Source organism: Rhinopithecus bieti, unplaced genomic scaffold, assembly GCF_001698545.2.
Source record: "Rhinopithecus bieti isolate Rb0 unplaced genomic scaffold, ASM169854v2 scaffold_1017, whole genome shotgun sequence".
In the NCBI taxonomy this organism is placed as follows: domain Eukaryota; kingdom Metazoa; phylum Chordata; class Mammalia; order Primates; family Cercopithecidae; genus Rhinopithecus; species Rhinopithecus bieti.
Genome location: NW_016803657.1, coordinates 1,656,906 through 1,677,000, shown reverse-complemented (window position 1 = coordinate 1,677,000; position 20,095 = coordinate 1,656,906). Strand labels below are relative to the sequence as shown.

The 20,095-nt window shown below is 59.5% G+C and overlaps 4 protein-coding genes across 5 annotated transcripts in view; all 4 read right to left on the bottom strand.

Annotated features, from left to right (window-relative positions):
- LOC108542281 (EH domain-binding protein 1-like protein 1) overlaps positions 1-4,079 on the bottom strand; it is a 7,802-nt gene extending 3,723 nt beyond the window's left edge. The window contains exons 1-2 of the mRNA XM_017892243.1: positions 3,574-4,079; positions 2,546-2,567 (exon numbers count right to left, since the gene is read on the bottom strand). Of these exons, the coding sequence (XP_017747732.1) occupies positions 2,546-2,567; positions 3,574-4,079 (528 nt within the window). The remainder of the gene's footprint in view (positions 1-2,545; positions 2,568-3,573) is intronic.
- A 2,059-nt stretch (positions 4,080-6,138) lies between these two features.
- Positions 6,139-12,179, bottom strand: EHBP1L1 (EH domain binding protein 1 like 1). Of its 2 annotated transcripts, XM_017893970.1 has the most exons (10): positions 11,805-12,178; positions 9,100-9,157; positions 8,800-8,895; positions 8,240-8,293; positions 7,974-8,152; positions 7,753-7,895; positions 7,269-7,304; positions 7,106-7,174; positions 6,860-7,021; positions 6,139-6,694 (listed from the first exon to the last, which is right to left on the bottom strand). In XM_017893970.1, the coding sequence occupies exons 1-9, from the start codon at positions 11,906-11,908 to the stop codon at positions 6,861-6,863; spliced, it is 900 nt and encodes a 299-aa protein (XP_017749459.1). In that variant the 5' UTR covers positions 11,909-12,178; the 3' UTR covers positions 6,139-6,694; position 6,860. The 2 variants fall into 2 exon arrangements, with proteins under 2 accessions (XP_017749459.1, XP_017749464.1); XM_017893975.1 differs by lacking the exon at positions 7,269-7,304 and having other exon boundaries at positions 11,805-12,179.
- A 1,828-nt stretch (positions 12,180-14,007) lies between these two features.
- On the bottom strand, positions 14,008-17,310 carry FAM89B (family with sequence similarity 89 member B). The gene is made up of 3 exons (XM_017893957.1): positions 17,228-17,310; positions 15,235-15,743; positions 14,008-14,840 (listed from the first exon to the last, which is right to left on the bottom strand). The coding sequence occupies exons 2-3, from the start codon at positions 15,523-15,525 to the stop codon at positions 14,562-14,564; spliced, it is 570 nt and encodes a 189-aa protein (XP_017749446.1). The 5' UTR covers positions 15,526-15,743; positions 17,228-17,310; the 3' UTR covers positions 14,008-14,561.
- ZNRD2 (zinc ribbon domain containing 2) lies at positions 16,432-18,043 on the bottom strand. Its single transcript, XM_017893951.1, has 4 exons — positions 17,688-18,043; positions 17,443-17,594; positions 17,228-17,312; positions 16,432-16,809 (listed from the first exon to the last, which is right to left on the bottom strand). Exons 1-4 carry the CDS (start codon positions 17,782-17,784, stop codon positions 16,466-16,468), a joined length of 678 nt encoding a protein of 225 aa, XP_017749440.1. The 5' UTR covers positions 17,785-18,043; the 3' UTR covers positions 16,432-16,465.
- Between the last annotated feature and the right edge of the window lie 2,052 nt (positions 18,044-20,095).

Here is a 20,095-nt window from a genome sequence, read left to right as displayed (position 1 = left end):
TTTTTTTTTTTTTTTTTGAGACGGAGTCTCGCTCTGTAACCCTTGTTGGAGTGCAGTGGCAGGATCATGGCTCACTGCAACCTCCACCTCCCGGTTCAGGTGATTCTCCTGCCTCAGCTTCCCAAGTAGCCACCTGCCATCATGCCCCGCTGATTTTTGTATTTTCAGTAGAGACAGAGCTTCACCATGTTGGCCAGGCTGGGCTCGAACTCCTGACCTCAGGTAATCCGCCCGCTTCAGCCTCCCAAAGTGCTGGGATTACACGTGTGAGCCACCACGCCCAGCCTCGACTCCTCCTCCATGGAATCCCCTCAGGCCACTTCTGACTTCTGTCAGCTAGTGCTGGCTTCCCATCATGGCCAGGGCCCCATGCAGTGACCATTACACTCACCTGATATGGCCCCATCCGTGTGATCCAGCCCAGCCCTGCCTCCTGCAGAGGCCCCATCCAGGCTCCCTCCCCTTCTGTCCGCAGGGCTTCCCAGACCCGGACCCTCCTGAGCCAGCACCTCCACCTCCTGGCCAAAAGGGTGTGCCCTGCTGCATTTTCAGTTCCCACACCCAGGAGCGGCTGCTGCACGCTCACACACACAGGACAAGCCAGGCTGGCTGGATCTCTGAATTTTAGCCTGGAAGGGCAGGGCTGACCCCATGTGCCTGCCTGCCCCTAGTGACTTGCTGGGACTGTCAGTGCTGGGGTCCCCAACTTGCGGCTCAGCTGACAGCCTGGCCCCTCAACTGCTCCTGACCTGGCCGCCCAAGTCTGGGTCATCTGACCTGTGTCGGGGTCATGGGGCAGGGACAGTGGTTGAGCCGCCCATGTCCACTCCCACCTGTACCTCTCCGAGAGGCAGCCCTGGGCATCTCTGGCTCAGGGGCCATCCTCTCTGGCCTGGGGCAGTGGTGGCTTCCCCACCAGCCACCATCATGGCCTGCCTGCTGACTCAAGCTGAAACCGAGAGGCCTCTCTGACACCTCCCCCCCCACCTTTTAGGTGTAACTGTTTCACACCTCTCCTCAGTCCCCAGCCTCATGCCAAAGCCTCAGGCAGCTCCAGCCTCAATGTTCCTACCACCCAGAGCCACGCCTAGACACCGCCCCTGGCCACAGTGACCGACTTTCAGTTCCCAAAATAGCTTTCTCAGCCTGGAGTCAGCCTCCATCTTGGGCTGCCTGGTACCAACGTGACCTCCATGACCCAGCCCAGCCCTACTTCCTCCAGAGACCCCCCTGCCGGGGCCCCTACACTCTTCCCACCGCCGTCCCTGACTTCCATGTCTCCAGAAGCCTCCTCTGATCCCCAGGCTGGGCAGATGCTGCTCCCATGGCCTCTCCCATTACAGCTCCAACCCCTACTCACCCCGTCACAGCTGCTGGTTTCCCACGTCTCCCCTTATACAGAGCTGGGCCCAGAAAATACACTCGGGGTACACTGACTAATAACAACAGCTCATATCTACCAAGTGTTTCTGTGCTGGGCATTTAAAGCACTTTATGTGCATTGACTCACCGGATCCTCCCAACAGCCCCGGAAGGCAGGGACCACGACCCTCCCCACTTTACAGATGAGGAAACTGAGGGTCAGAGATGAGGCTCCTAAAGGGTCTGGTCTAGGACCCAGGGTTATCTAACCCAAAACTTTGTTCCCGAGCTTGGCCACCAACTTGCTGTGTGCCTCGGGGCAATCACACCCATGGGGCCATTGTTTGTGTCCTTGTATGTAAAATGGGAGAAAACCCAGCTCTGTGTGACCTGGGAGCTGCAGGGCTTCTAGAAAGGAATCTAAGGAAACACACAGCTCCCCTTTTTTTGACAGCAATCTGCAGAGCCTCAATGCCACCTTGCAAAAGGCTTTCATACACACTGTAAGAACCCATGGGCAGGCCAGGCACATAGAGAGTGCTGAGCTGATGGGACAGGCAAAGGCAGGAGAGTGGAGAAATCCAGCCTCAGCAGCAGCGGAGCTTCCTCATGCCAGGCCTCATGGGAATTCCAGTGTTTCCTCATGTCTAACTCAAATTCCTCTTTTTTTTTTTTTTTTTTTTTTTTTTTTTTTTTTGAGACAGATTCTTGCTCTGTCGCCAGGCTGGAGTGCAGTGGCACGATCTCGGCTCACTGAGACCTCTGCCTCCGGGGTTCAAATGATTCCCCTGCCTCAGCGTTCTGAGTAGCTGGGACTACAGGCCTGTACCACCATGCCCGGCTAATTTTTTGTATTTTAGTAGAGACAGGGTTTCACCATGTTGGTCAGGATGGTCTCGATCTCCTGACGTCGTAATCTGCCCACCTTTGCCTCCCAAAGCGCTGGGATTACAGGCATGAGCACGGTACCTGGCCTCAAATTCCTCTTTCAATACCCTCATGTCTGGCCCCTCCTCCAGGAAGACCAGGACTTTGGGAGCTCCCAAGGGCCAGGCCAGGCCAGGTCAGACCACCTCCCACTGCACACAATGGGCATGAGGGATGGGGGTGGCCAATGAGGAGTCCCCTCCAGCCCCATGGGTCAGACATCTCCTGTGAGACAAGAGCTGAGGGAAGACCTGACTTGGAAAGACCAGATGCTGGAACTGGGACCCAGAGGGGTATAGGTTGGCACCTCCCCTTTAAGATTTAAAGAGCCACTGACACACATTAATGGGGCTGTGGCCAGAGGCCAACAGATGGGCCAAAGCTGGCCTCGTCCTTGACTCCTGCGTATCATATCTCCTACAGGTGGGCATCACCTGTGCCCGCTGTCTCTCACTCACAGGCTCAGTGCTGTGCCTCTGACCCTACACTCAGGACTCCCGCTCTCAGCCTAGCCTCATTGCCACTTATGGACCTTCTGGGAGATGGCTGGCAGTTCCCTAAACGAGACCTGAACTTTCCTGCTGACACGTTTTTGCTAATGCAGGTCCCACCATTTGAGAACCCCACTCATTTTCACCTGGGAAAACCTGGCCATCTTACCAACCTAGCACCTAGCTCAAATGGTGGCTTCTTCCAGAAAGGCTTTCCCAATGAATTCACTCCTTTTCTTCAAACACAGGGGTCATTCCTGGACAGCTGAAGGTTTGCAGCAGCCTGGCAGAGCTGCCCTTTGGTTCACAGGCAGGATGGGGCAGTGCTGGGACCCCAGCTGGAAAACCCGTGTCCTGGACTCCAGCAGCTGTGGGTCACTGAGCAAGTCCCTGCTCTTTCTGGGACCATGCCCCCTTCAGCACAGTGACATGACACTCTAGGAGATGACCTGCAACCCATAGGGGATGACAGCAGGGACATGGGCCCTCAGGATCTCCCATCTCCAACTTTCCATTGTAAGAAAAGAGGAGACTGGTCTCCAGCATCTGAGGTTAAAGATGCATGCCAGAGTCCTGGGGCTGGGAAGCCCTGGAGAATCCCCTTTGAGTACAGATAGTCTGCACCCAGCTTACGGGGCAGGGTGGCTGCTGGTTGACGATGAGCCACCTGCAGGGAAAGAAATGCCCAAACCCACCTTCCAGCCTCCCAAGCGCTGGGCTGAAGGCCAGGAATGTGGATCCTGCGGGAACTTCCTACTGCAGCCTGTGATTCCCCACACCAAGTGCCAAGCACTAAAAACCCTCAGCACTTATCCCAGGCTGGCGGCAAAGCCCGGGACCCTGCCTGGCGAGCTTGAATGCGTCCCCTAACAGGGAGCTCACTACCACACCAGAGGACTCTTCCACAGCACCAGGGTCCCTCTGATCAGAAAGCCCCTCCAGGGTCCAGCCGAGCCCCGTCACTCTGAAACCATCACCCTCGCGCCAGCTCTGTCCTTGGGGCCCCTGGGGACTCTCCTGTTCTCTGCCCAGCTTCCCGGGGAGAAAAGAAGGAGCCCTGACACTCACTGCAGCCGCAGCTCCCGCGGCTCCGGCGTCCGGATCGTCCACAGAGAAGGAGCTGCTGTTCCGCAGCCTTGAGCGCCTCTTCTTGAGCAGGTCGGCGTCGCGCACGTGGGAGAAGGAGCCGTGCGCGCGGGGCGGGGGCACCGGCCCGGGCTCCCCATTGACCGAGGGCCGTCGCAGCCTCACGCCGCCACCGNATGGGATCTGTGCCCTCTGCCTCTTGGGGAAGCTCATGCCTGGCACAAAACAGCCCCATCTCTGAGCTTACAGGGGTCACCACAGACCACTGGCCAGAGCCTTGGGGCGAGGTAAAAGGGTTTCCAGATGCAGGGTTATCTGCCAAGGTCACCTAAAAGGTCAGTGGCCCCCAGACAAGATCAGAGGTCACCAGCAGCCAGACCTCAAGGTCAGCCCAGAAAATCAGCTGAGAGGTGTCCAGCTCCATGCGGCCCAGGGAAGATGGGGTAGGAGAACTAGGGCCTCCTGAGAGAGGAAGGGATGAGGGGGCTCCTTCAAGCCGAGCCCCGCACCCCACCCGATCCCATTCCACCAGGTGGGTCCATGCAGAGCCGCCGTTCGCTCAGCCCCAGGTTAGTGGGAAGCAGCAGACTGGGCCCTCGGCGGCCCCCATCCCTACCTGGCTGCCCAGCAGCCTCCTGTCCTCTTCAGCCTTCTCTGGGGAAGAGGCCCTGGGCGCCCCAGCCCCTGCCCCACTGGCCACCTGTGCTTCAGGCGGGCTGGCCTCTGCGAGGCTTCCCTCAGCTTCTTTCCCCTTCTTATTTCCCAAGACCCCAGCCTCCGCTTCCTGGGCCTTACAAGTACCAGATTCGTTCTCTGGAGACTCTAAAACCTTCATCCCTGCTTCCTGGGCCCCCCAAGCCCCAGATTTTCCCTCTGACATCCTCCAAACCCCAGCCTCTTCCTCCTGGACTCTCAGAACTCGACTCTCTGACCCTTGTACTCCTGAAATCTCTGCTTTTGCTTCCTGGGATCCTAAAACTCTTGGCTGAGTGACTGGGGCCCTTAAAGCCTCATATTTGAGAGCACTCCCAACTCCAGTCTCTGCTTCCTGGACCCCCCAAGTCTGAGCCTCTTCCTTCTCAGCCTCTGGAACTATAATTTCTGTCTTTTGGGTCATCAGTACTTGGGCCTCTGCCATTCCAGCCTCTGGCTCTGAGATCCCTGAACCCCCCACCTCTGTCTCCTGGGCCCCAGCTACCTCAGATTCTAGCCCTGGGACCCCCGAACTCCTAGATGCTATCTCTCGGGTCCCCAATATCTCAGTTTCTACTGTCCCAGTCTCTGTCTCTTGAACCTCTGAACCCCCAACCTCTTTTCCCTGAATCCCTGTTACATCAGCTTCTATCCCTGGGACCCCTGAATCCCTAGATGCTATCTCCTGGGTCCCCAATATCACATCTTCTGCTGCCCCAGGCTCTATTCCCAGAACCCCCAAAAGCCCCACCTCTATCTCCTGGCCTACCAATATATCAGACTCTGCTATCTCAGCTTCTATCTCTGGGACCCCTGAATCCCTACCTGTTATCTCCTGGGGCCCTAACATTTTAGCCTCTGTCCCCTTAGCCTGTGTCTCTGGTACCCTAGAAGCTCCCACCTCTGTCTCCTGGGTCCCCAGCATCTCAGATTCTGCTATCGTATCTTCTATCTTCAGTGGCCCCAAATCCCTAGCTATCTCCTGGGTCCCTAGTACCTCAGTCTCTGCTATCTTAGTTCTTGTCCGCAAAACTCCTGAACCCCCAGCCTCTGTTTTCTGGGTCCCCAGTACCTCAGATTCTGCCGCCCCAGTCTCTGTCCCTGGGGTCTCTATGACCCCCACCTCTGTTTCCTGGGTCTCCAGTCCCTCACACTGTCCTGTCCCATCAACCTCCGACTCCAGGACCCTTGATCTTGCTGCTTCTGTCTCCAAGGCCCCCAGTATCTCAATTTCTAGTGTCCTAGTCTCTGGGAACCCTGACCCCTCAACTTCTTTCTCCCGGGTTGCCGGCACCTCCAACCCTACCACCTCAGTCTCTGTTTCCAGGACCCCTGAACCCCCAGCTTCTGCCTCCCAGCCTCCCAGACCCTTGGATATTGCCCCCTGGGCAGGTGATAATAGGGCCCCCTGCCAGCTGCTCACCTGGGGCCTGGTGCTTACTTCTCCAAGAGAGTGGCCCTGCTTCAGGCCTGTCCCCTCAATACCAGGGGCTCCGCCCCTCACTTCTACACCCTCTCTCTCCTGGCCTGCAGCAGCCCTGGCCCCCTTCAGGTCACCAAGTTGCCCAGAGTGCCCTACAGTCTGATCCCTGGTCCTGACTCCCACCCTCCCCTGAGAGCCCCTTGGAGGAGCCTCAGGGGTCCCCCTGCATCTTGCCTCAGGCATCAACCCTGTTGCCTCTGGTCCCTTAGTGTTCACATGTCTCACCTTTGACCTGTGCTCAGCATCCACTTGACAAACTGCTGAACTCTCTTCAGCCTCCCCAGCTCTGACTCCTGACCTCTTAGTGTTTGCCTCTCTGCCTCCTGACCCGGGCTCAGTGTCCACCCCACTGGCCTCTGGCCTGTTCCCAGTGCCCATCTCTTCAGCCTTGAGTCTCTGCCCTCCAAAAGGGTCTCCAGAGCCTTTATCCTCAATGCTCAGGCCCAGCCTAGCTCCATGGGCTTCTGTCCCTTCCTGAGGGCATGCCTGGGCCTGGGTCTCCCTAGCAGAGCCCAATCCTGCTGGAGGAGCCCCTGAGGCTTTGGGGACCTCATCTTCCCCTTGGAGGACTGGGGGCCGGAGGGCATCAGAGCCTTTCCCGAGCCGAGGGGCTGGGGTTGGGGCCGTGTTCTGGCCTGGCTGCCTTGAAGACCTGAGAAGAGAGCAGGAGGGGGAGTTGGGGGGCTGCTGTGGCCCCAAATCTCAGCACCATCCCCCACCCCTCAAACTGTTGGGGCCCTGGAGAGGCAGGTTGGTGGGGTGAGGACTGCAGCTCCTATCAGGGGGCAATGGGGGTGGGGCTGGTTCCAAAGCTCACCTCATCTCTGGTGAGGTTTCCGGGGGCCTTGGGGCCTCAGGGCCCACCTGGCCCCGGCTTCAGTAGCTCGTTCTGGCCCCTGGCCTCGGGAGGCTCTGGCCGGGGGTGCAGGAACACTCACAGGGGCTGGGCTGGTATCCTCAGCATTAGAAGGGCTGGCAACTGAGAAGAAAGTAGGGGATGCTGTGGCCTGGGCCTAATGACCTGGGGTCCGGTCTCTACCCCCAACCCCAGCCTGGGTCTCACCTGTCTGCCGGGGTCGTCCTTGACCTTCCTCCTCCTCCTCACAAAGTGTCTTCAGCTCTCGAGAGGGATCTGGGGGTGGTAGGAGAGAGCAGAAGGGCAGAGTCAGCCCAGGGCAGGGCCCTGCAGGCCTGACCCCCTCCCCCAACTACGGTGCAGGGCCTACCTGGGAAACGCCCCGGCCTCAGGGCACCGCCCTGGCCTGCGAGAAGAGACAGGCCCACAGATGTGGAGAGAAAGAGAGAGAGAACCACAATAGTGGACAGAGAAAAAGCCTGGACAAGCAGCAGGAAGGGATGAGGAAGCCCCAGTTGGCCCAGGAGGGCTGGTGGTGAGGGATTAGGAGCCAGTCTTCTGACCCAGCTGTCCTGGGTCAGGTACAGGCCTGGCAAGCATCGCAGAAGGATGAGGAGAGGACCCAGGAGCCCAGGGAGACACTGGGAACCCATCCTCCAGGACTCAGTTGAAGACCAAGGCCATCACGGAACCAGCAGCCAGGTTGGGACGATTGAGGCTGCCGGGTTGGTTGGGACTGCCTGGGCAGTTATGAGTTCCCATCACAGGGCGGGCACAGCAAGTGGCTGGTGGCCCGGGAAACGCTCCCTCCCCAGGTCTTGGCAGTCTGGATCCACAGCAGGCTGTGAGCCCACCTGGCTGGGTGACTTGAGCACGGGCCTCGGGGGCTCCTGGGCCATGAGCCTCATCTTCATCACTCTCAGCAAAATCATCCAAGTTGCCCACATCACTAGGCTTCACACTCATGAGGCTTGCAAGACTCTGCATGTCATCGTCCCTGGGGGGCAGAGGTTAAAGGTGAGGGTGGGGGTCAGAGGTCACAGGCCAGGGTCAAGGAGGGCAGGTAGGCACTCACGTTGCACGGCCCTCCCGCAGCAACACCCCAGAAAGAGTGAGGCTCAGCTCAGCCTGCACCACCTTCACCGACTTCGGCTTCAGCCGCAGCCTCAGCGGGACTTGGGCAGGCACAGGCCCTGCATGGCGGGCCAGGTCCACCTCAGCCGTGGCCAGCACCTTCCGCTGCCCCTTAGACTCCTGTGGGCCAGAGGAGAGACCAGGGGAAGGAGCATCAGTGCTGTCCTGGGATCCCCAAGATTCCAGACCCAAGCCCACTCCACTCACATTTTCAATAATAAATGTCCACTCTTTGGCCTCATACTGGTCCACGTGGGGGTCCTGGGAAGGAGTGCTGATGAGTACATGGCTGCTGGGGCGGCAGCAAAGGGAGCAGAGCCTGTGCTGGCTCAGGAGGTGCTTGGTGGTGGTGGCTTTTTTTTTTTTTTTTGAGACGGAGTCTTGCTCTGTCGTCCAGGCTGGGGTGCGATCTTGGCTCTCTGCAACCTCTGCCTCCCAGGTTCAAGCAATTCTCGTGCCTCACCCTCCCAAGTAGCTGGGATTACAAGTGTGTGCGGTGGTGGCTTTTACACATGCTGCTACCTCCTCCTGGGATGCACCCCAGGTTCTGGTCCCAGCTGCCTCTCATGCTGCATGTGTTGGGTAAATGCTGCCTCCTCCAAAGAGACCTCCTGGGCCAGTCATGCTGAGCAGGCCCCCCTAATTCTTGGCCTCAACCCCCGCATCCTCTTCTATCTGGATGAACAACCTACCAGGAGACCCGCGTGACTGCCCGTGTTGCAACTGCCTGCCCTGTTGCCATTCATGCTGGAGGGCTGGAGACTCACCCTGTAGAGGGTCACGGAGATGTCCACATTCTCAGGTACCATCCACACCACGGTACCCCGGTATGGGTTCTGGATGCCTGGCTGCCAGCTGTGGGCCTACAAGGGGCAATCTGAGTCCTCCCCCGATCTTAACTCTTCCCTCCCACACCCACCCCCTATCACCAACCTTGACACCATCTTCCTCGCTCCTCTGTGGATTCTGATCTGAACTTGAACCTGACTCCACTCCCCCATCAGCCCCATCAGCTTCCCACTGGCCCCCATCCCTAACCTGGATCCCCAGTTGCCATCCTTCCCCACCTTGGAGCAGATGCGTCGGTTCCGCCGGGTCCATACCACCACCAGCTTATCTGGCTGCCTGGGGAGGGGAGGGGAGGGGAGGGGAAAGAGAGTGGGCTGCCTGGTCAGGCTCACCGGCCTCCCCATCTCCTCTTTCTCCTCCTCCCCCAGCTCCCTCAGGGTCTTCCTTCTGCCCACCTCTCCCTCCTCCAGGAGAGGGCCTGGGCAGCCCTTTATCTTGGGCCACAGGGTGCAGGGTGGAGCTGCTTAGGCAGGGTGGGGCCACAGCAGAAGGGCAAAGGCCCAGACAGTGTGGGCAGGCAGGGACTATGAGGAAAGACAGCAAGAGACAGCGACAGGCACATACAGAGACCAACACACACAGAAACACAAGGACCCGGTAAGCGATGCCAGACACAGATGCGCACTTGAGCATTGTATACATACGCAGACTCTGACACAGGGAGACACAAAGACGAGCGATAAAAGAAGTCCCTTCGCGCAAAGATGTTTGTGGAGCGCCCACCATAAACCCAGCCCAGTTTTGGGGACAGAGGCGGGCAAAAGAGGGGCAAGACCTTTCCGATGAGGACAATGGAGGTGGGGGCAGACTACCAGTCAAGAAAGAAAATAAATTAACAAGCGAACTTCAGGGTGATGTGAGGAAACCCCTTGGGGGTCTCCTTGAGGTTGGGTGTCTGAGCAGAGACATGAGTGGCAGGGGAATGGGCTGTGTGAGGATCTGGAGAAAGAGGGAATGGCAAGTCCAAGGGTCTGCAGCTAGAGGGTGATGTCAGAGAGAGGGGCAGAGAGTTGGGGGTGAGGCCAGAGAGGCAGTAGAGGGTCAGTTTGTCATTAACCAACACTGCCATCCCTTGCCCGCCATGTCCAGCCCTTTGCTAGGCCCAGGGTCCCAAGGAGGATCAGTTTTCAGCGAGATGATGACAGTGGAGCCTGGGGGCAATCAGGGAAGACTTCCAGCGGGTGACATCTAAACTGAACAGCATATATGCCAGGTCAGAGAAGAGGCAGAGGCAAAGCAAGAAGACAGAGATGGCTGCGCAGGGCCCATTCCCAGGCACTGAGTGGACTCATGGCTGGGCCTGGGGGCAGAGGGCCCCTTTGGGTTAGATATTCAACTGCTGCCCAGGAGGGGTGATGCTTGAGGGGACAATCCGGCCGAGGGCAGCACACAATCTTGCCTTGCCTGTACCCAACCCCATGCCAGACGCTTGGGTTTGCCCAGCTCACTGTTCCTCTAGGGGCCAAGCCAGGATAACTGGCTCTCTGTTAACCCTGAGGATGCTGAGGCCCAGACAGGTTTGGAGCCAAACAAGGTTACACGGTTGAGCCTAGAGCCCTCCAGCCCAGAGCCAAGTTCCCTTCCCCAAGCCCAAATTGCTGGCGATGGCAGAGCAAGGGTAACTAAGGGGACTTCCCAGAAAGGGGAAGCAGACAGGGGGTGCCTAGGGAGGGCGGGGCTTGGCTGGGCAGCCTGACTCAGGCTGCGCACGCCCTCCTGGGAAGCTGCAACCTGGGCAGGGGCAGCTTCCCGGCCTGGGCTCCAGGCTAAGCAGCCCAGGAGGCCCTACCCACAGCCGCCTGTGACTCAGCTGCGTTGACACTGCCGGCACCCTCAGCCTGCTGTGCCCAGCGTTTCCCTGGCCTCCCGCAGGATGCTGGAGCAGGAGCCAGAGGCCAGAGTTCAACTGCCAGCCCCCAAGTTCTCCCGGGCTTTGCTGAAAGATGTGAACAGCCCTCTAGCAGGCCCAGTGTTGGCAAGGCCAGGGATATGGCAGCTGCCCAAGGGACCCCAGCCTCCTTCTCACTCCCTCCCCCGGACCCTACGGTCCCTTCCTGCCCCAGCCCTTCCCCTGGGGAGCCTAAATTTAGCCCCGTCTGGGGGGTGAGGCCCCCACAGCTGTGCCCTAATCCAGCCAAGGGAAGCTGACACCAGCGAGCACGTATATTTAGGGTGTGACGCAGGGGCCTGGGCAGCTATGGGTGGCGGCATGTGAACGAGATGCCCCCGAGTCTGTTGGTAGTCCGGGCTGGGGCCTGCACCCTCTCGTGAATCACCCCTCACCCTTCCACCTTGCCCTCCACAACCCTCTCACCCCGGACACACAACCTCCTAGGTCCTCAGGCCCCTTTAAGCTGCTCCCCGCCTCCCTCCTCATTCCTCCCAGCACTCAGTTTCCCCTTTTAAGGACATTGTGGAGATGTTTCCAGCCTCCCAGCACTCTAGCTGAAGAGGCGGGAGTTGGAGGGGTTCTTCTGGCTCAACAAGATGACAGGGGAGGAGGGGGCAACATCTCTGTTCTTAGCTGGACTAAGTAAGGTCAGGGAGGTTCCTGCCGCAGCCCCAGCCACCTACAGACCTCAAAACTTCATCCCTTTTCCAGTGCCACCCTGAATCACCTTTCTGGCACAAGACACGCGGCCTCCCTCCCCCAACCCTGACCGCAGCTGAGGAAGGAGTGGACACAGGCAGAACCTCAGGCCTGAAAGTCCTGACCCCCACACGGGGAAGGCTGCCCACACCCCCAACTCCAGGAGTCCCACAAATTGCAAGGGCACTTCTAAATCTCCAAGCCTGGAGAAACAGGGCCCAAGCTGGGGTGGGGCCCATTTGGTCACTGGGCTGGGGGGCAGAATCCTCTCAGGCTCAAAGGTCTGGATGAGGTCCCAGTTCGGAGGAGACCCCTGGCCTCCCTCCCACTCACCATTTCTTGGTGCACTCCAACACCAGCTCGTGGTAACAGGCCACGAACTGGAACTTGGCCGCCCGCTTGCCCACGCGCTGCAGGCGCTTCCACACCGAGGTCATGGCCCCCGCCGCCCCGCCGCCCACTTCTCAGGCCCGGGGCTCCCGCTGGCCCGCCACTGCTGGCCCGGCCCGGGTCCCCATGGCCTGTCCGCGCCGCCCGCCCCGTCCGTGCGGAGGTGTCCCAGACTCCGACCCGGGACCGCGCTCTCCGCTGCCGCCGCTGGGGCCTGCCGGGTGGTCTGGCTGAATCGGCGGGGTCGTCTGGGGCGCGTCGGGTGGCCGAGCGCGGAGGCTACGTAGGCGCGCCGATTGTCCTGGAGCCGCACCCCCGTCGGAAGGCGGGCGGGCCCAGCGCGTGGCCGGGGCGGGGCAGGAGCGCGGGGGCGGGACGACCCGGCTTCCGGGGCCTCGCGCAGCGACCGGGGAGAGGGAGCAGGAGCGGGGGCGGGGGGGCATGGAGAGGGTGTCGCCCGACCGCAGTGCCCGCTCGGGGCGCGCAGAGGCTGCGTGGACCCCGAGAGAGGGCAACCAGCAACTTGGTGCCACCCTAGAGAGCGCTACCCGGGCCGCCTCCCTTCCTGCCCGCAGCCCTGGGAGGTATGTACTGCTGGCCCCCTTTCACGGGCTGGGAAAACTGAGACCCAGAAAGGGGAAGGGACTTGCTCAGAGTCATACTGTGAATCTGGGCGAGGACCAGCTCTCCTCTACTCCATGGTGCAGCCACCCACGTCTTAACCAGAGCAGGAAGGCGTCGAGTCAGGACTAACCTCGGGGGCCCAACCTCAGACCCTGACTGCTGTCGAGTGGGAACATAATCCCAAGTAGCTGCAGATTCACAACTGACTTCCAACCAAGTGTGACCTTGGGCAAAGCGCTAACACTCTGAGCCTCAGTTTCAATGTCTATTAAATGGGGATAATTATAGTTCCGCCTTTTACGGAATCACTGAGAGCACGAACCTCAGAAAGCATTTAGCAGAAAGCCTGGCTGATTTTGCCATGCCTTACTAAATGGGATGCGCTATCATGGATGGGGAAAACGTGCCATTTCTGTATGTTTACTCTCCCTCCCCAGGAAAGCCTGCCTGGGGCGTTAGCGGCTCTGTGAACCCCTAGATTAGAGCCTTTATCGCTTACCCACCCGCCCTGCATGGTAATGAGCCTCTGCAGGTGTCAGCTGCCCTGGGGCAACAGGTCAGTTTGCTCCTTCCCGCTGCTCTGCAAAGTGTGTGAATGAACAGGAGCCCGGTGCGTGACGGCTACTTGGTTTAACGGGATGTCTGAGTGCCGGGACTGCCAGCTGGGCTGCATCTCCAGGAGGCAAGTGGCTGCAGCAGGGCGCGGGGATGTGCTGCTCGTCCACACACCTCGGTGTGCGGCTTCGCCTCTTTTCAGGAGGTTGTGGGGTGTAGTGTGCGCGTGTGCGGGGCTGAGTACCCACTGTCTCTGAACGTACTGACTTCTTCCGGTGGGCTTGACACCTGGGTTTGGTTCCCAGTCCCAGCGGTGTGGGTCCCCGGTTTCCTAAGAAGAAACCTTTAACAGATAACTGTAAAGACCGCTAGTGCTGTGGGGAGAGCCGGCGGTCTTCATAGATAAGCGGGGAATACGGGTCTCTGGGACCCCATCAACCTTCATCGCCGCAGATTCTCACGCCTGGCCTCCGGGAAGGCCCGAGGTGCCGCGACTTCACACCGCTCTGCCTCTGCCGCTCCTCCCTCCCACCCGCGGGGCATGAGCTCCCAAACCGTTCCAGGAGGCGCCTCCCCCGCCCCCGCCGGGGCCCCTTGCTCAGCCGACTCCGGCCACCCATTTCCTGCGCCGCCCCAACCCCGCCCCGTGCGGGGTGGAAAGTTTCCCTCCTCAAGGTGGGCGGCTCCTTCTCCTTCCTTCCCGGCCGGCAGGGAAAGCCCGAAGCGAACTGGGAGGAGGCGGAGGAGGACTCGGAGGTCGCGGGTGAGAGAGGGGAAGTGACTCGACCGCAGTCGCCCGGCGGCTGAGCCAGGCTCGGCCAGCCGGGAGCGCCCCAGCCCCGCCCGGGCGGGACGGCAGGACCTTCACTCGGGGGTCTCGGGCGCCACCCGCCGGCAGAGCGTGGGGCCGCACCTGCCAGAACGCCGCGGTCTTCCCGCCCCAGAGCCAGCCAGGCAGAGCACAACCACGCTGAGAGTATTTATTTATCTACGCGCCCTGGAGGCCGGCCCCTAAATTTAAATATCCAGCACGGGGCCTTGGCCCTCCTGGCCGTGGGTGGGTATTGGGACGGGTCCTGGAGCCCTTCCAGGGCAGAGGAACCCAGAGCCCGGAGGTGGGAATGCCCCTGAGCCAGCAGCTGCCGATAGCAACAAAAGGTGAGGAGGAGATGGGAGCGAGGCACTCATCCCAATCCCAGAGATGCCAAGGGGAGGGGAAAATGCTTTGGGCCCCACCGCAAGGCTGAGGGTTGGCCAAGCTGGGGGTGCACACATGTGGAAGAAGTGGAAGCCCAGTACCATGGGCAGAGGCTGTACCCTAGGTACCCGCCCCAGTGCCAGTCAACCCAAGACAGGAGAAAGGATTTGGCAGTTTCGCCTCTGAGGAATACATGCCTGGCCCTCCTGTGAGGTGAGATGAGGTGGTATGGGGGACGGCGCAGGCTCCGCAGTCTGAGGGCTTGCCGGAGGGGGAGTTTCTGAGCCTTTTGCATGGGTGCGCGCCCCCTGCCCCCCAGCTCTTCAGAGGCTGATGTGGAAGGCATCCTGCAGCCACTGGTCACGGGCATTGTGCGTCTGGGGCACAGTGAGGGGTGGCGGGTCAGGAGGCAGGCTGGCATCGGGAGGCTCCTCATCGTCAGACAGGCCCGCATCCGGTGGGTAGGAGCTGTCCGAATGGAGGGAGGATGACAGGTCCTGACAGAAGCTCAGGTCTTGACACAGGTGTTTGTAGTCCTGGATTGACTCATACAGGCCCCACAGCTGGCACAACAGGGACATGTCCAACTGCCGCAGCCCCACCTGCAGACAACTGAGGGTGGGCTGGAGTTGGGGTCCAGGCCCCCCCAGCCCTGCCCTCTGGAACAGTGGGCCCCAGCCCATCTTCCCCGCACCTTCCTAAACAAAGTTTTTGTAGACATCAGGCACCACCTGCAAGCTGTGCAACTTCAGTCACGACTCTCACCCAAAAAATGGGGTTGTTATCCATTTAGCAGGATGAAATGAAGTAACATCAGATCATTTGAAAATATATGGTAACCACTGCCATAATTTTTAACTATCGCTAATTATTGTTACCATAACCCTTGGAACCCAACTGGTGCCTACAAGTCCTCTGAGACCCAGGCCGCCTGTCCCAGTCCCCTGCGTTCCGCGTCAGCCCCCCGCCCAGCTGGCCCGGCGCCCACCCACTTACCATCTCCTTGCGCAGCGCGGCCAGCGCCGAGTCGAGGTTGACAGGACGACGCGGGCCGGCTGCGGGTCCCGCGTTGGTGGCGCCGGCGGCGTGGCGGGGCCCGTCCGGGGCGCGGGCGGCGCGGCTCAGCTCGTCGTGGATGCGGCTGCGCTGGCTGTAGACGCGCTCCAGCTCCCGCCACGAGCCCCCGCTCGCATTAAGGAGGCCGCTGAGGCCGCGCGGCAGCGGTGGGAGCCCGGCCAAGGCGCAGCTTGCCCCGCCCGGCGCCTCTGCCGAGGGCAGCCCGTTCATCGCCACGGACGGCGATGCCACCTCCTTCTCCCCAACACGCCGCCCGGGACGCTGCCCGCAGGCCCCGCACCCCGCGGCCCCGCCGGAGCCCAGCCGCCGCCCGCAGGCCGCGCTTTGTTCCTTCCCCAGCTCCTCAGACTCCGCCTCTGTCCCACCCCCTCCGCATGGGCCGGGCCTCTCTTAAAAAGGCAACGGCTGTGGGACCACGTCGCGTAAAGCTGAGAAAAGACAGCGGGGCACCCACTCACTCAAGGGGAGATGGAAAACGGCGGAGTGGGGAAAAGGCCGAAGGGGGCAGGAGTGGTTTCTTCGCGTTTCTTTTCGCCACCCCGTCTGCCCGCCGCGCCCTGCCCCCACACACACTGTGTTCTGCCCATTACCCTCCCAAGGAAAATGATCCAACAGTGGAGTCAGGAGACTGGCAAGTCCACAGTTGGTGCCTAACGTGCCACCTGACGCTGAGGTCACCACAAACTCCTGTCGCTGAGGACCTGGGGTGGCCATGAGATGGGATAGGCTGATAGGGTCAGGATGCTCAGGGGAAGGAGGGGAATCTATCAAGGGGATTGGAACCCAATATCTCACTTCCAGGTGGGGAATGGGCACCGGATGGCGGAAGAGGCTGCAGATGTGCTGCCAGAGACAAGGCTAGGGTCCACCCCTCAGGCTGCTACCTTTGAAAAGGCTATCACCTCTTCCTTAGAAAAGGTGCATCACATAGTCCTCTACCTACTCCTGCATCCTGACTGGGGAAACTGAGCAGAAACAAGTTCAACTCATCTCAGGGCGTCAAGGAGAGCAGAGAGTGGAGAGGTGAGAGGCCAAAAGTAGGAAAAACGTGAGTGGAGCTGGGGCTGGCATGCACACTCGGAACCAGGAGAAGAACAAACCACACAGAGGAACAGCTGTTTTTCTAGAGGGTTTTTCTCAGGGGCTTCTCTTAGTGCTGCAGCTGCTGCAGGCTGCGCAGGGCCTCCGCACATGCGCGGATAAGGCCACACAGCTGGATGCTAGTCTCCAGGGAGGTGCTAGAGCCCAGTTCAGCAGAGGCCCAGGTCAGCTTCTGCAAGAGGGCTGTCTGTGTGCAGGCCATGACATCTGTATTTGGAGGCACAGCAGGAGTGGGTGGCCCCTGGGCTGCCTTGAGTCCTGCTGCAGCTCCCTCACAGTGCTCCGGACGAGGTACTGGGGGCTGGGGCACAGGTCGAGAGCCCAAGGGCAGCTCTGAGGCAGAGGCCAGCTGGTGCTCCCGAGCTTGGGAGAGGGCAGCCTGGGCATTCAGAGCTAAAAAGAGGAGAAAGTGGATGGAATGGTCAGGATGCCTGGCCCACCTCAGCCGTGAGCCATCTCCTTTCCTGCTCTGCTCTTTCTGTGCTTGAGATGTTTTCCCTGTCCCTCTATAAGGCAACTCATCCACTTTCTACTTTGTATCACATTTATGCCTTAGCTTCAACTCTCCATCAGTACTGGGCCTGATTGAGCTCAGACTCTCGCGCAGTGGCTGGCACACAGGAGGTGCTTGGTTCTCTTATTGAGTTAATGGTCCTCTTTAGAGTCTAAAGGAGAAATCATTTTACCTCTGCCCCACCCAGAGACTCCACTGTTGCCCCCCAGGTCTACTGTTCTCGGGCCTCTATCACCACTTACCACGCTTCCCCCCTAAGCACATCCGGCCCCCTCCAGGATTATTTTTTACCCTCACCGGGATTATCTTTGTCCACGTCTGAGTCGAGTTCCTGACAAGCCACGCAGTAGATTTTCCGCTGTTTGTCTTGGAGGAGAATCGTCTACGGACCAAAAAGCACATGGGGTCGGAATGAGACGCGGGCGATGAGGTCCAGAGGGAAGGACTGAGGAAAGGCTGAGTGGCCTGACCCGCAGACCCATCCCTGCTCACTCGCCCGAGTCTCGCCTCACCCCGCAGTCCGCGCACGTCTCGCCCAGCATGCGGTAACCGCGCAGCAGATAGTCGCCCATGAGCCGGGAGATGCGATCTTGCCGCTCCCGTCGCGCCTGCAGCACCTTCGTCTCCGCCTCAGTCGGGGGCTCCCAGGAGAAGTCGTCGACTTCTAGGGAAGAGAGCCATAGGGACTGGGGGTCTTGTCGGAGCGGGCTGCCTCCCGTACCTCACAGCCACAAGCCTCTGCCGCCCAAGTCCTCACCAGCTCCGTTCAGGGCCATGTTGCCGTTGTCGCTGCCGGGCTCACCGGAAGTGACGTCCAAGCGGCGCGCCCTCCGCTGCGGCTCCGCCCCTTCCATAGCGGCCGCGAATCAGGGCGGAAATGACGCCTTAGCGTGGTCCTCAGATCACGCTGTGCCCGGAGTGGGGCGTGTCGGCTGCTACCGAGAACCTGCCCTGGGGACGCGTCAGTCAGCCGGAATCCAGGGGACAGAACCTTCCGACGCGTGAGGCCTCGGGAGGAGCGTCTCCGTGGCAACTCTGCTCCGGTCGCAAGACCTGGAAGTGGCCTCGGGAGGTCGCCCTTCCTGTCCGTCGTGGATGAAGGGGACCACCTGGCTTGAGAAATCCCCGCTGGCCTCCGCCTCCCCTGGGGTTTCCCTTTCGGCGCAGGCGGGGCAGCGGCATCATCACGACCATCGCCACCCGAGTAATCACAGCGAGCGGCCCTTTGCGCACGCGTGGAGCTTCCTCAGGCCTCAGTGCTTCTCTCTTCGCCCAGCAAGTCTGGCCAGGTGGGGAGCCTTCTCGCTTTCCGTCTATTTCGAGACTCCTCCCCTTCTGCATGCTCCGTGTCCCAGTCTGTCTCCCCGCTGCCTCCCGAGGCCTGGGACTGAAGCAAAGTCCGCCCCGAAGCCGACCGTTCTTTGAAACTGAAATCCTCAAAAAGCCTGCGGACTGAATAGCGCTGTACTCGGCACGCGCATTGCGCTTCCAGCCGCCCTTGGGTGCTGCGTACTGGGCAGGGTCGGGTTGGGGCCTTCCTGCATACTCTTGCGACCGTTAGGCTCCTCTTAGGTGAGTTGCAAGTTAAAATTACCAGGGCTCTCTGAACTTGGACCTTGGTGCTTTTTTTTCCTCTCTATCTCTGTTCCGTGTTCTTTTTCCATATGCATCCTCTCCCTTATTAGATTCAGAGAAGCCAGACAGGGCAGGCAGGGGTCCTCCGATGTGCAGTCTGCAGGGCCTGAGGTTGTACACTAGGGCAATGTAAAAGCAGCTAGGACTTGGACTTTCATAATTACATCGACAGTCTCCTCCTCCGGATGGCACATGCCCCCTCAGTCTGACCTGAAGTCCCCTCCTCCTGGCCTCCTCTTCCTTCCACGTAGAACCCCTGGAACTGTCATTCTTGCTGCCTCCTGCTTACCTAGAGAGCCCTGTGCCCCTTTCGCATCTCCATCTACCAGTCAGGCTCTTGGGCAGCAGCGTACCTGACTTAGGGCCTGTACCCCAAGTCGTTTCTATCAGGCTGACTAGAGCCACCGTTTTGTGTGTGTTTGTTTTGTTTGTATTTTTTGTAGCGATTGGGTTTCGCTGGTCTCCAACTCCTGGATTCAACTGATCCTCCCACCTCAGCCTCCCAAAGTGCTGGGAGCAAAGGACAGCCATGCTTACTGGCTTTGAGTTTCCTAAGCTTAGGGTCCTCTCCCACAGTGCAGTTTACTCTGTGTGTCCACACTAATCTGAGCCCATCAGCATCACCCCCATGGGACTTAGGGTTAAAAGGAACTGACGGAAATATGCTGGTGCTCATGCTGTATGTTGCACAGTGATAAAGTCCTTTGTCTCTGACCCAGGACTCTCTTGTATTTTGCCAGCATCCTTGAACCTGACAGGCTACCTTGGCAGCTTGCAAATTGGATAAGATCTCAGGTGCTTCATAGTCCTTGACATAGAAGGTGCTTACAGGTGTTAGTGGTAAAACTATTCGCAGCAGTCACAGTGGACAGGCCAGTGTCTGTGGAGCAGTGGGCTTGGACTCTTTCACACCCTTCCCTTGCCAACAGAATGTACCACACCTTCGGCCAGGCATGGTGGCTCACAACTGTAATCCCAGCACTTTGGGAGGTCAAGATGGGCAGATCACTTGAGGTCAGGAGTTCGAGACCAGCCTGGCCAACATGGTGAAACCCCGTCTCTACTAAAAATACAAAAACTAGCTGAGCATGGTGGTGCAAGCCTGTAGTTCCAGCTACTTGTGAGGCTGAGAGGAGAATCGCTTGAACCAGGAGGCAGAGGTTGCAGTTAGTGGAGATCCTGCCACTGCACTCCAGCCTAGGCAACAGAGCATGCAGTCAGGGAAGGGAAAGGAGGAGCGGGAGGGGACGGGAAGGGGGAAGGGAATCACACCTTCACGTGAGCCAGTCCAAATTGGTCCCTCCTTGTGGCACTGATGACACGGCTGTAGTTAGGCTCTTTTCTGGGTGATAGTGCACACCACAGCAGCTCAGTCACACACAGCTCAATTACAGCTCTCCCTGGGCTGGCTGATTTCGTGGGGATGGTTCACATGGCAACAAGTGGCCTGTGCCACATTACTGTGCCTCTGAAAAACATAACTCACATCATTTGTATATTCACACAGGCACTGAAAAGGGGTCAGCTATT